Source organism: Armigeres subalbatus, chromosome 2 (assembly GCF_024139115.2).
Source record: "Armigeres subalbatus isolate Guangzhou_Male chromosome 2, GZ_Asu_2, whole genome shotgun sequence".
NCBI classification, from domain to species: Eukaryota; Metazoa; Arthropoda; class Insecta; order Diptera; family Culicidae; genus Armigeres; species Armigeres subalbatus.
The window spans coordinates 211,960,482-211,975,512 of NC_085140.1; the positions used below are offsets into that span (position 1 = coordinate 211,960,482).

At 37.2% G+C, this 15,031-nt stretch overlaps 1 protein-coding gene across 1 annotated transcript in view; it reads left to right on the plus strand.

Annotated features, from left to right (window-relative positions):
• The first annotated feature begins 7,102 nt into the window (after nucleotides 1–7,102).
• The window catches only part of LOC134209537 (uncharacterized), a 46,081-nt gene continuing 38,152 nt past the window's right edge, over nucleotides 7,103–15,031 (plus strand). The window contains exons 1-4 of the mRNA XM_062685514.1: nucleotides 7,103–7,836; nucleotides 7,899–8,038; nucleotides 11,490–12,087; nucleotides 12,153–12,432. Coding sequence (XP_062541498.1) covers nucleotides 7,118–7,836; nucleotides 7,899–8,038; nucleotides 11,490–12,087; nucleotides 12,153–12,432 — 1,737 coding nt within the window. The 5' untranslated portion in view covers nucleotides 7,103–7,117. The remainder of the gene's footprint in view (nucleotides 7,837–7,898; nucleotides 8,039–11,489; nucleotides 12,088–12,152; nucleotides 12,433–15,031) is intronic.

Consider the following 15,031-nt stretch of genomic DNA (forward strand, 5'->3'; position numbering starts at 1 on the left):
ACGAGAGTCAGGGTGGCCACTCACCCGGGAATCCGGGAAAACCGGGAAAAACACGGGAATTTGAAATCACCGGGAGAAATCCGGGAAAAACCCGGGAATTTGAACATGTTACCGGGAATTTCTTCAAATTTACATTATTTCAAATTTATATTAAATTTATATTCCAAAAGTATATGTTACTTCTTGTGGACCCTCTGTCTATGTCGTGCGCTCCTCGAGTATGATAACGGACTTGAGGCTTCAGCAGTCCGTAGACGTGCTGAAAATCCTGGGTTTTTGAAGCACTAGGTCGACACACATCACTAAAGCAGGTATCGGGTTGTGTAACGGCTTTCCCAGAATGGCGTTTATGGGAAACCACAAGGGGGTTTTTAAAACAAAAACTGCGAGGTCCTAGATGTCCAGTCTTTTACACTAACTCCTTTTAACTTTCTCTTCTACCAACTTCTTCAATTTTCCAACTTCTATAACTTTACTCTGCTAGCTTAATAACTTTTTCAGCCTCTCAATTCAACCTTTCCTTTCGACAATCACCAGGCTAATGATTTGTCGTTCTTGTGACCGTTGACCCCAAGCCTCTGACCGTTGACCCGTTGTCGCCCATAAATTCCGCCACATGCTGACCACCCAATTCGCCACCCCCATATGGCCGCCCATTCGATGTCTTTCTAGGCGTCCCTGGTGGTGAGTAGCGGTATCACTGTCGTCCTTTCATGGGACAGTGTAGTGTTGGCTGCGTTCGTAAGGTTCGTGGGAGCAGGGACATTTTACACTTAACTACTTACCACGATTATTTTCCTTTTTTTTTTGCAATTTACACGAATACAAAACGCGTAAAATCTCACCAATCTTGGACAACACACTAGCACTGTTTACAATCGCTAGAACAGGAAATGGACTTCCATACCGTTTCCATTTCTATCCTACATCTTCAAATTGACTATTTTAGCAGTAACTGCTAGAATTGAAAATGATCGGATTGCTAGCTTCCTTCTCCTCCTCCTTTTTGGCATTACATCCCCACACCGGGACAGAGCTACCTCGCAGCTTAGTGTTCATTAAGTACTTCCACAGTTGTTAACTGCGAGGTTTCTAAGCCTAACCTAACCTCTAAGCATTCGTATATCATAAGGCTAACACGATGATACCTTTATGCCCAGGGAAGTCGAGATAATTTCCAATCCGAAAATTGCCTAGACCGGTATCGGGAATCGAACCCAGCCACCTTCAGCATGGTCTTGCTTTGTAGCCGTGCGTCTTCTCACGGCTAAGGAGGGCTAGCTTCCTATATCCATTTAGAATTCCATCAATAGCTTTCTCCTACCACACTGGCAACTCGTGAACCAAGACGAACCTCTGCCCAACAACCTCACCCAAAAAAAATCTATAAAATTCCGCATGAACTAGTGGCAATTGCAGAGGTATATTCGGTTTGCAATGGGTCAGTGAATACAACATCAATTCCTCCCCTTCCCTAGCAAAACATCTGTTGTTCTCTGTGCAAGAACAGCTGATCTGATCATGATCAGTCATGATCAGTCAATAAAGCTCAAGAAGCTCAAGCTCAAGGTTGATTGAAAATGAAGTCATCGCTTGCCTTTTTACAGCAAAAGACTGGTAGAGCAAACAGGCTGTTGGTACTGTTTGACTATCAATGCGAGAAGGCAGTGAAACAATTAGGCATATGCAGCTATGGGAAAAATCGTTCACTCAACGTGATCCACCTGATTGCAATTCATGCATGGTTCGGCATAGAGCAATCAGTGGTGTGAGAATGAAGCACGCATTCGTGAGAGGGTGAGAAGATTTTTTATTGTATTCATCCTTCCATTCCCTCCGCTCAACGAATGAACGTGTAGTAATGATGAACCGAAAAAGATTATTCAATAATGATCGAATCATCGGGAATGAAACAATAGTGAGTGAGTCTAAAAAAGTTTCACTCTTCGAATCAATTCAGTAAGAAACTTTCCCGTATGCTATGTTGCTTGCTGTTGTTGTTATTTCATCCTAGTTAGCGGCGGGTCGGGGAGAGGATATACACAATATGTTTTACAATGCCTGCGGGGGAAACCGTTGCTGACGTCGCATTTTAACTTGCACAGCTGTGCGAGAAATCAAGATCCCCAATGACAATAAAGCAAGAACAAAGCTTGGCTTGTCGAGGAGGCTGCTTCAGATTCCATTGCTTGTTTTGATTGAGGTTTATGCACATGCCTCTAGTTTACCGTCGTTCATTATCAATAGAGAACAAATTCTGCAATCCTCGGAAACCAATGAGGGTTACCGCTCCTTGAATTCATACCATGTACTCAAATCAATACCATTCGAAAACAAAGAATTGGTTGTCAAATTGTTTCATTTCTTATTTTTGGGATTTTTTCAGCAGTTGCATGTCGGATAATAAAAAAACACGACAGCCTAAATTGCCTGTTTTGCGAATGTTATTAATAATGGAACAGATACCCTATTTTAAAATCAATCCGCTTGGCGGTGTATATAAAAACACCTGTTTGGTTTGGAATCTTGAAAACCGTTAGATATAGAAATTTGCCGTTTTCTAGATGTTACAATTTTATATTGGATCCCTTCCACTTAGTTGCGCTGGTGTACAGTGGTGTTGTTTTCTGCGCGAGATGCTTCTTACGCAACTTCTTACGACGATTTCGGGATTTTGCGAATTAAAAAAAATTACGCAGTTTTTCATCAAAGGGTCAGGTAACACGTGAAAACCGAGGAAAAAGTCGTTATCTACGCGTTTTTGTGGATTAACGCTTTTTTGATGAGGAATGAAGAATTTAATGCAGAACCTTTATCTCCGTTTAAACCAAACCAGCGGGTAACTCATTCATTTTTAATTGATTTTCCATTAAAGCAATTGCAACTATGTATCCATTTATTTCATAGTAACACTATCAATAAACTCGGTAAACCAACTCAAATTAATTAATTATCCGTTGGTTGTGTTCATTTAGATGCCAATATCGGAGTTTTTTGAGTTGATTATGCTTTGATAGCTGTAGAAGGGCGTGCAAAAATGCTATATTTTTTACCAAACAAAATCCTATATAAACATAAGTTGCCTTTGCGCCATCCCTTTAATCTTCACCCAATTATGTGAAGTTCTGCCGGAACTAATAAATAATCAAATAGTTACAAATAGATACATGGGAGTTAGAATTTCCGAACATTTTTCAAATATTAACTACCTTTTGGAACACCTGATTGATTTTGTATAAGAAGGTTGTCATTCACAAATCTATTCAATATTGTACTTATTTTTATTTTGGATTTCATATGCTTGGCGGTGCTAGTATATATGGGAAACTGTTTGGTTTGATAAGAAATATACGATTGCAGACAATATTTCATTCGTATGGCAAAACCAGCATATATGACATTACCTGTTCGATTAGATATTTTCGAATCAGCAAGATTCATCAAATTGCCGTCTACTTCAAATTTGTTAAAGCGGTTAAAACCATTATGTTATGTTTATGTCACATCTTCCAGAAATCCTTCCCATAGGAAAATTGTTTGGAAATAGCTTAAATTGTTTTTGGATTTTTTAGTGTGGAAATTTCCAGAAAATTTCTACGTGGATTTTTCCGGTTCTTCTTCTTCTTTTTTCAACTTTTTTCAACTTATTCTGTTACCAGTTCGTCAGTTACACTGATCCCACATATATGGGTCACTTTGTAACAATTTTTAGTCACTCAATTTTGCATGTTGATCAAATGGAAATGACCCATATTAGTGTGTGACACATGATTGTGGGGTAAGTGTATTATTTGAAAGCTTTTCTATGCCCGCCATTGCATGAGTATGTATCTTGTGTGGCTGGTACAATGGATATATTTTCTATGCCCAGGGTGTCGAGAAAGCTCCCAACTCGAAAACATTACAGACCGTCTCTAGAATCTTACTCGCCATCTCCGGGAATCCTACGCCTTTGCTCGCAAGGCAAGATTCTTCTAGTTATTCCTATATTAGTTCTTCTGGAAATTCCTGTTAGGAATTCTTGGGGAAACCCTCTAAAATTTCCTGTTCAAGTTTCACCTTCTGAAAATTTTTGTTAGAATTGGTTAGAATTTTATACGAAACATAAATATTTAAGCACTTTTAAAAGCTAATTATAGTAGAAGACTTTTTTTTATATAGAAATCAAAATGTTTCATTGAAAAAAAAACACAAAATTACCATAAATAAAACAATATTTGCAATAAACAATTACAAAATTATCCGCAAAATCATTTTTGTAGTTGAACAAAAAATCAATAAAGAGCAATAAAAAATCACGGTGTTATTTAAAAAAAAAATCTGTTTCTTTAAAACACCCACTACGTGAAAGTATAAGTTCCCCTCTTTCACGTAAGTGCATTTTTTAAATGTTCTATCAGGGGTCCGGGTAATTATTCCATACATTTCTGGGAGAGTCAAATTGGCATCATTCGAGATTTCTATGGAGTTTGCACTAGAAATACCGAAAAAAATTAACTGTTTTAGAACCACCGATATAACATTTCAGTTTAACCAGGAAATAAAAGAGGAGACCAAATGCTTTCGCTTGGTGGGTGTTTCAGAGAAACTGATTTTTTTTTTAATTTAATATTTTTTCATAGAGATACTATGGAAATATATAAAAAAAATTGGAAAAATATAAAAACAAAACTAAGCATTTTTTTCCTTTTTGAGATGAATTTATCGTTCATGATGAATTTATTATTTTTTTGCTTTTTCTTATTTTTTGTGCGGAAATTATCTTATGTTTTTATTGCACACAAAGTGTTTAATATCCGTTGAAAAAAAAATTTGTTTGAAATTTTTGATTGAAAAATTCTTCTTTTTTCAATTTTGTGGAAAATTGTTTACTGTTTAAGGAATTTTATAATATTGATGGAAATTTTATATCTGAAATTTAATATCTGTTGCTGACTTCTTTTATTGGCAGTTTCCTATTTTATTTTATTTTGCTGCTATTGTGAGACATCCTCGGCAACTTTTATTAATATTCTTTTGAATTCCTGTGCGAATTCATGTGGGCATTACTTGAGAGATTAATGTGGAAAAATGAATGTAAATTCTTTATGAAATTTCTCTAATGAATTATGCTATAAATTTCAGAAGGCATTCTTTAATAAACTTCCGCATTCCCTACAGTTCCCAGAGTAATAACAGGGAAAACAAGCAAACGAATGCTTCAGAGAAAATTCTGGAGAAGTTTTTAGATAATTTTTGGAAGAAATATTTAAGAAACTCCTGTAATGTCGGCAATTTCGAGAGGAAATTGTAATAAAAAAGTATAATTGAAATTTCCAGCGAAAGTCTGTGGAGAATTCCCGGAAACATTATCAAAATTTAATTTAAAAACCGGTTGACCTACTAAAAAGAATCTCCCGCTGCAAAGATTCAAACGTCTTTTTTTAATTTTTCAAAGGATTATCCAAAGAAATTTTCAAACCATTTTTGAAGAATTATTTAAAAAAAAACAGAATAATCCACCTAGCATTAGAAGTGCCTTTCTCACACATTTCCAAGGGCCCTGGCTTGGTTCGGTTTGGAGTGGTCCTATACTTAGTATGCGAGGAAGGCAACAAGGAAGGAGAACTACAAGCAGATGAATTCAAAAATAATATTATTTGCATCATAATGGTTTTGACCTCCACTGTAATTGAGATTGAAGAAACAATGTATTTTTAAAAAAACTTATAACGATACAATGATATATCTATAGAATAACGGTCTATAACATTCACGGTCCGATATCCATCCCCGGGACCCGAGTAGCAAAAACAAATGATGATTCACTTTTTTCAATGACGTTCAGTGATTGTCATATTAATTATAATAAAATGTACAATTGCTTTAAAATACAGAAATTATGTATAGTAGTCCAGCTATGACAACTGCCTACTTACTTGTGACCCTACTGAAAACATATCTAACATAAAAAATATTTCGAGAACCACCGCTATTCCCGCTTACAACGTTCCCCGGCGACTGCATTCCTTGCTGAAATACATACTTGGTTTCAAGCTTGGTTTGCAGTAGGTACCTACATAAATTCCAAATTCCAAGTGATGTACATACAATCATGTCTCTTGGTTGAGATGCGACTGCGTAAAAGAGTACCTACGGTGATGGGAACAGAAGGTGCTGCCCGAAAAAAAACTTCTCATGTCTGTATAAGCTTTCCAAAGGGCTTTTGAAACGCCCAACTTTCATAAATGTTTAACATTTCTAAAAGAAACTGTGCTGAACCACATTGTTAACAATACTTAGTAACAAACTGCCTTGCTAAGCATAAATAGTAACAATTGTAGTCCAATGTCGTTTTTCCACCATGCCATCTTCACGCTGCTAGCGGTGGCACCTGCGCCCAAACAAACATCAACAACAATTTAATCTTTCATCTTTACGAGGAATGAAAACAAATTTGCAATCGTGAGGATTGAATCACAAAAGGAATCATCGGGAGAGATGCAAAAGTTCATTCACTCGTTGCACTCTGAGAGAGAATGAAAGAAACATAAGCTATTTGTTTACCGTTCAACTCAGGAATGAACTATTTGTTCGAGTGAGATGAATTCGAATCAGCTTAGCATAGCGAGAAAAATGAAATGAATCGAAGAGTGAGTTATATCTGCAGATGAATGTTGTTGAACGAATTTCGATTCTATTTTTCCCATACCTGACTGTATCAAGTCTTCTGTAGTTAACACAATTACCAATTAAGCTGTCTCACGATCTCAACTGAATCAATTCAAATGATAACGCTCAGCATAAAAAGTAGTCACGTGCTGCACTGCAATGAAAGGTAATGCTGTAAGAACTTGATCTGTTACTACATTCAGCATTGACATAGCCCGAAAGTGGATGTTCGCGACACACATTTCGCCGGTTCTACTGTACCTACTATTCTAACGCATGTAGCGATCAGAACAGGTTTGAATCACACTTTCGCAATTTGGTCAACCGTGGTATAGCGCACTGCAATTAACCGTTGAGGTCTCGCTCAATTTAGCTCTACACCTTGCTGATCTAACGAAATTAATCTAAACATTCGGTGATCACGCTAGAGTGTGATCGGTGCTAAATCACTAAACAGTAGAGAAAAATGGTTCTGTTCGCAAAGTTCAAACTATTCTTGGTGATTTTGATCAGCCTCATAAAATATCGTTTGAAGAGCTTGTGGCACAAGTATTTCTTCCTGTACAAACGACCCAAAGTGCAGCTTCGTCCTGGGAAACTACAAGGATTAACAGAAAAACTACCAAATGGAAAGCCATACCACTTTTTCAAAGGCATTCCATATGCAAGGCCACCAATCGGGCCACTCCGTTTCCAACCTCCTGAGCCAATACAACGTTATGAAAGTGCGACAATTGATTGCTCGGTGCATCGGAATGAATCAATACAGCTCAATTTCCTAACTAACATTGTGGCGGGATCCGAAGATGGTCTATTCCTGAACGTGTACACTCCAGAGCTTCCAGGTCACGCAAATCCAGTGCCGAATTTACCAGTGATGATTTTCATCCACGGTGGGGGGTTTCAGGACGGTTCCGGTGATAGTTTTCTCTACGATCCGGTGGATTTGATTGCAGCTGGAGTTATTGTAGTGACAATGAATTATCGTTTGGGTCCTTTCGGTTTTTTGTGCTTGCCTAGTGTGGGGATTTATGGAAACATGGGATTGAAGGATCAGCGTTTGGCGTTTCAGTGGGTGCAGGAAAACATTGTCCATTTCGGTGGAAACTCGAATAATGTGACTTTGTTTGGCTCCAGTGCTGGAGCGCTATCTGGCCAAATTCATTATTTGTCGAATAATTCAAGGTGGTTCGGTTCAGTGAGCTGCGAGTAAAGCATGGTCTTTGTTAATTGTTACTAAGTTACAGATATTTGTTCCACCGAGTAATCTGTCAGAGTTGTACAGCCTTCACGATGCCCTATTTGCAAGAGAATCCTGTTGCCAAATCGAGAAAGTTGGCATGTGTTGTGAAAGGAAGCAGCATAATATCAGATCATGAAGCATTAGGTGAATATTCTTCCAGCCATAAAAAAACGGTGGTAGGTCATTTGGCATAAAGTCGTTTGGCATAACGCAGTTTGGCATAAGGCCGTTTGGCATAAAGGTCGTTTGGCATAATGTCGATTGGCATAACGGCCGTTTGGCATAATGGCCGTTTGGCATAATGGTCATTTGGCATAATAATTGTGTAATCATCAATTTCGAAACTTATGCATAATATGTTCAATTATTTATAATGATTGCCATTTTAACATTATGAAAGAGATGCTCTAAGTTGATTTTTTCGAAAGATGCTATCAAATCATTGCTTGAAGGTACTTTAATTAGACTATTTATTATCTGCCTATTCCACTTAAAATCTGTTTACCTCTGGGTCAGCAGCAACATCGTCGTTGGCTAAAACAAACTACAATATACGGAAAGTCAGCAAAATTGTAAGTGCAATAAAAAGCAAATGATATTATTTCAACATGACATATATTCATCTCTTTAAAAGCATACTTTGTTGTTCATAAGTTCAAAAAGTATATGCTTCTTTTTTTTCATTTTTTATGCATTCAGTTCTAGGAAAGGGAAGATATACCCGGGCAGAAGCCATGAACAGAATATCAAAACATGATATGGACTTGATTGATATAAGAGATAAAAGAACAGGCAACAATATCAAAAATCTGCACCGAAATATCATTCAAATATCAATATATGCTATGGATAAGAACAAACTAATGGCACATGATATTGATCACTTATTACAAATAGCATAACTTGATCTTCCCATGATATTTTAGTATAAAATTTTGATATTATCGTCTGATCTTTTATCTCTTATATCAATCATGTCCATATATCATTTTGCTATCTTATAAACATTTTATATTATTGAGCTATTTTCGTCTACTCGGGTAGCTCCTTCTTTCAAAGGATGCATTTTCTTGGCGAAGGCAAAAGGAGATTTTATTCATTTGTTCAATTAAGGCATTTACTCGGTTTAAGGCAAAGAGAAATATGATCCCTTCCTTCAAAGGATGCATCTTCCCGACAGTTATATGAGAGAAGATATGGTTCCATTTTTTTCAAAGGATACATTTGCCTGGCAGATGGCGAAATACGATATGCTTCCTTCTTCCAAATCAGGCATTTGCTCGGTTTAATGCGAGGGAAGATATGATCGCTTCTTTCAGCGGATGGCAGAAGGTCCAGAGAAGGCTAAAGATAATAAGGTTCCTTCTTTCAATTCAAGAATTTACTCCATTAGAGACAAGAGAAGACGAGATTCCGATGAATCGTAAAATGATAATCTTTAAAAAGAATTTGTTTAGAATAAAAGTATATACTACTTGGAGTTACTTAGATAAATGCAATAAAGCTTATGTTTAATAAACATTTTTGACTTAAATTATCATTCTACGCCATTCAATTCTACGAAATGGTGTAAGTGAGGAGATAACACTTTCTATCCATTAACACAGGTGTACAGTGGAAATAATACCTTCTTTATATGAACGATAACGGTTTATGGCAAACACAGGAGGTAATGCCTACTTAAAATGAACGCATTTGTCTAGTATAAGGCAAACATAGGAGATAATGCATTCTTTAGATGAATGCATTTGTCCAATTTAAGGCAAACAGAGGATAATGGTTTAAGGCAAACACAGGTGATAATGCCTTCTGTAGATGAACGCATTTGCCCGGTATATGGCGAACATAGAAGATAACACTTTCTTTGAAAAAATGCGTTGGCCCGGTTTAAGGCGAACAGTGTTCATAATGTGTTCTTTTATTGAACGCAAATACGCCCGATATAAAGCAAACAGAGTTGATAACGCATTCTTCTGCCCGGTTTAAGGCGAACAGAGTTGATAATGCCTTCTTTAGATGAACACATTTGCCGATGATATTGGCTTATTTTGATGAATGCATTTGTCCGATATAAGGCGAACAGAGATAACACCTCCCTTAAATGATTGCGTTTGCAAGGTACAACGAAATTATTCCTGCCATGCCATGAGAGGAACAAGCATAGTCGAAGAAAAGAAGAGATTTTCTCATTCTAGGGTCTTGTCGTGATGCCCTTCTTGTCACAGTAAGGTTCATTCCCGGCAAATTTCAGAAGCAACTTTTTCTACCCCTTTATTCTGTTTAAATACATGTTCGCGAGCCGTCTCAAGCCCAGTCGACGTGGGCTAAAATTTTCTCGAAATTCTCACCAAAGCTTAAATAATCTTCAAAGGTATGATATGTAATGGGAGCCAAGACCAAGAACTAATAGTTCTATACTGTTTTCAAACAGTTGTATTGTAACAGTTTAATGTAAAAGGATCGAAAAATAAGTAAGGATCCACGATAAAAATTCTCGTAAAAAATGTGTAATTTACTCAACTGTAGTCACCCTGCTATTGAATAATTCGTAAAACAAGTAATAATCATTCACATGAATTATAAATAAATTTCTATTGATTAATTTTTTTTTCACTCAAATAAACTGGCTCATTCGGGGTAGTGTCCCACTCGGGGTGATGGGTGATGACATTCATTCCAGAAATGGCGTTCGTGGTAGTGGCCTTTGGGTAATGAAATAGATATATGGGTAATGTCATAGAGTCGAAATGGTTTCGTCTTTCAATTCAGCTTGATTTAAGACACGGGAAGATATTTTCCTTCTTTCAAAAGGTGAATTTGCCCGGCAGACGGCAAGGGACGATATGCTTTCTTCCTTCATTCAAGTATTTGCCCGGCTTAAGGAAAAGGAAATAATTATCCCTTCTTTTAAAGGAGGCATTTGCCCAGCAGAAGCCAAAGAGAGTATGACTTTTTCTTTCAATTCAAGAATTTGGTACGCTCGGTTCAATGCAAGGGGAAATATGATCCTTTCTTAGAAACCGTTTGCTCATAAAAGGGAGAAATGGACAAGTTTCTTGCTTGCCTTTACATGAAAGACAAAACAAGCCACCAATGTCAATTTAATTTAATACTGATCTATCTTGCTGGTAGGTGCGTCAAATGGTCCCGTTTTGACAGGAAGCTTCTTTATTCTTAACCTGTCACGCCGTACAATTCCGTTCCCAATTATCATGTATTTCCCACACGAAGAAACCACGTAACTGAATGGCTCAACAAATCTTAATTATCCAGCTCAAATAACAATTATGCCAAATGACCTTATGCCAAACGACCATTATGCCAAACGGCCGTTATGCCAAACGGCCATTATGCCAAATGACTTTATGCCAAACGACATTATGCCAAACGGCATTATGCCAAATGACTTTATGCCAAACGGGGTACAATCATAAAAAACATGCTACCATTATAAACAAGGAGTTCCAAATTAATAATTTCTGCAATAATTTTCACATAAACTTCATCTGCTTGAAGCTGCATCTGTATGAAGTTGGACGTTATGCATGGACACACCTTTTTAACTTTTGACGTAGGACTTTTTCAACCATTTCAGACATCTTGATGCAGGCATCCGCGCCAAAGCTGGCCAAGTTGCAAACCGAAACCCGTATTGATGAGGACAACCCCGATAGCCCTTACAAATTTTACTTCCGGCCATGCGTAGAACCCGTTGCTACTGAAGGCGGCGTTCTAGTGGAAACACCAGAGAAAATTCTCAAACGGGCCGACACCTTCAACATGCCGATGATAACAGGTTGTAACGAATGTGAGGGTGGCCTATCTTTATGTTTACTGTTGAATAAGCTGAAAACTGTCAACGCAAAACTGGATAGCGCATTGATCACCAGCTTATTGCGAGATGCAAACATACCAGATCGAAACGAATTTAAAGCCGATATCAAACAACTTTACTTTGGAAATAGAAAAATTGACCGCAAAAGTTTGAGAGATCTCTGCAAAGTATTCACGGATATTGATTTTGTCGTCCATCAAATGGTAGCTACAGAGTGGATATCGAAGTACCAACCCAGGGTAAAGCACTACAATTATCGGTTCACGTTTGATGGACGGTACGGTGTGATGGAACGAGTCCTAGGAGTAACGAATATCGGAGGAACTTGGCATGGAGATGACGCATTTTATATTTTCAGGTGAATGGTTATGTGAACGCATCGCTTCTAGTACATGCTCTTGAAATATTTACATTTTATTTCAGACCACAATTTCTGCCAAAATTGTCAGCTGAATCAGAGGAAGAAAAGGTCAGAAGAACATTCATTCAGCTTTGGACGAGTTTTGCCAAATACGGAGAACCTGCATTGGATGCTGCGAAGCCAGCTGAATGGTTGCCAGTTCAGTCATATCCGGGCCATCAAGATTATTTCCAGTTGGATTATCTTAACATTGGCGTACAAACAAGAATGCTGCAAAACCATTGTCAGCAAAGATTAGCGTTTTGGAGACAAGCTATAATAAAGTATAAGAAGGACTTCCTATAAAGCAACGAATGATTTTTTAGTAGATTCAGCACAATTCGAACAAACTACGCAGCTCTATATCTCATCAATTTTCAAAACCAACTTATTCATTCAAACAAAACTAATATCAACATGCAGGCAAAGTGGTAAAATGAGCAAAGGAATGTGTGCACATTGCCGGGAGATTTTGTAGAGTTTCACATCAAAGAAAAGAAACGATCAAGGTAACAGGTGGTAAGAGACGAGCCAGATCGGAAAATATGATGTGGTGATGAGAATAACTAACGGAAGAAGAAGAGGTAAAAATACCAATGAGAATCGTTACAGCCAAGACATTAAAGCAGTCTTTGCTTAGCTGAGGCGCATTGCCCCTCCTTCCCCTAATAGGATAACAAAGTTTGGTATTTCACGGAAAATGACACCTTCTGAGAGCAACTTTTGGATACCTTTGTGGTCCAAGGGGATCAACCCTTCAGAGCATTAAGAGGTGTTTTGACCGTCTGCAGTAATTTCCTAACCTTTAGTCACCAAGAGTATTTTGATTTGCGTCCCTTCCTTACAAACTATAAATGATAAGATGATTGTTCCGACCAATTTAGTTGGAGAATCACTGATATTAATCTCTTAAGATCACTTTGATCTATTTATGTTAAAATATAAGAGAAACTGTGTCTCGCTTCCCGAAACTCCCAATTGCGGAAGAGATCATATAATTAATATAAGCTACAGTGTACTTGAATATACACACCTAAAAATAATCATGTAATTTTATGTGCTGTGACACCGACATATACGAGCGTCATTTTTGACGTTAAATTAGGTGGTACTTTAATTTTACATCACAACTTAATTGACAAAAAAATTGATTGATCAGAACGAGAATCAAACATAAGTTCGCTGAGTGAGAGCCCAGCACGCTACCACTCAGCTATCTCCGTTTCTTGAAAGCGGGATGATCGAAGTAAAACTGGTTCCACGATTTGCACTGAACAAGTATTTCACTGCATCAAGTCATTAACTGCTTGTGCGTTAGGTGCGTTGCAGCGGGTGCTGTGTTTAGGTTCCGTGACATGTAATTTTAAATCATCTGACATTGAAAAATATACGATTCTGTTTATGTCATGTGGTTTTGTGTCATTTTATTGAAATACATCACCTGTAATATTCATAATTTTTTGGTGTGTATCAAAGCAGCAAAGTGACAACGCGTCCTGTTAATATCGGGTCGGTCAGAAATACAGTTCAGTTGAGGTCAAAATACAAATGATCCATCAAGTGAAAGAAGGGCAATATCGAAGGCAACGTTTAGGATTTGTAAGGACAATTCTTCAAGAAAATAATAATCAACAAGTCAATTCAATTGGGTTCAGTTGCATAGTTAATAAGGTCCTATGAATCGATAGTTTTCCAAGCGCTTTTAAAACAATAATTCTAGACTAACATTTGAAAAGGGCGGAACAGCCAAAATTTATTCCTTTCGATTCTTCTTCCACATATCTAGCTATATATGTAGACAAAGAATCAGAAGGAATAAATTTTGGCTGTTACGCCCTTTTCAAATGTTGATCTAGAATTGACATTCTCCTGTTATTCGCCGTCGCGTCCGTATTCGGTACTAGATTATTCCCTTTAGTGATATTTTACGAAAAAAAATCAGTTTAATTAAACTACCGAATTGTTTTGCTTCGGTCTTCTGTTGATAATTTACAAACGCCATTCTGTTTAGCACGCCGCCTATCGTACATTCCGAGTATCATCGCATCAGTTTGTTTGTTTATTTTCATTCGCCGTCAACTGAAAAATGATGAAGAACAAAAGATATTTTAGTTACCAGATAAAGATTGTCGCTGTCATCGCTGTCCGGAACATCTTTTGCTGGCGAGGATAAGGGATCTAAATGTCAATGAGGGAAAAATACATACGATTTGACAGTTAGGTACCACACATGTTTCGGACAGCAGAACAAAGGGAACCGAAGCGACAATCTTTATCTGGTAACTAAAATATCTTTTTGAAGAACTCGCTTTGACCAGAGTGTATGTAATTAATTACATACACTCTGGCTTTGACGAAGCCGTGCTGCTGCCATCTAGTGGAGATAGACGTTTGCGTGAAATTACTCTATTTCAACATGGTGAAGTATAGGAAATATGTTTTAAAATACTAGGGTATCTGTTCCATTATTAATAACATGCTCCTATATCAATAACATTCGCAAAACATGGAATTTAGGCTCAATTTGTGTCGTGTTTTGTTGTTTCACAAAAATGAGAAATAAAACAATTAGCGCACAAATTCTTTGTTTTCGAATGGTATTGATTTGGGTACATGGTATGAATTAAATGAGCAGTTCCCCTACTTAAATGTTACTAACAGTGATATATTGAAAGCTTTTAAAAACGTAAGGGGTAGCATTTTGGAAAACTACATGATAGGCTACTTATCTAATGTAGTGTAGTAGTAATCAAAATAATTGAACTTTTGTATGGCTAATCTAAAACTAAATTTAATTTCTAACCCGAATAATCAAACTATTTTCGGCTAAAGTGTGTTTCAATATTTTAATAAGCATTTTAAAATACGCGGGTGCAATAAAAACCGTCGCTACCGTCATTCT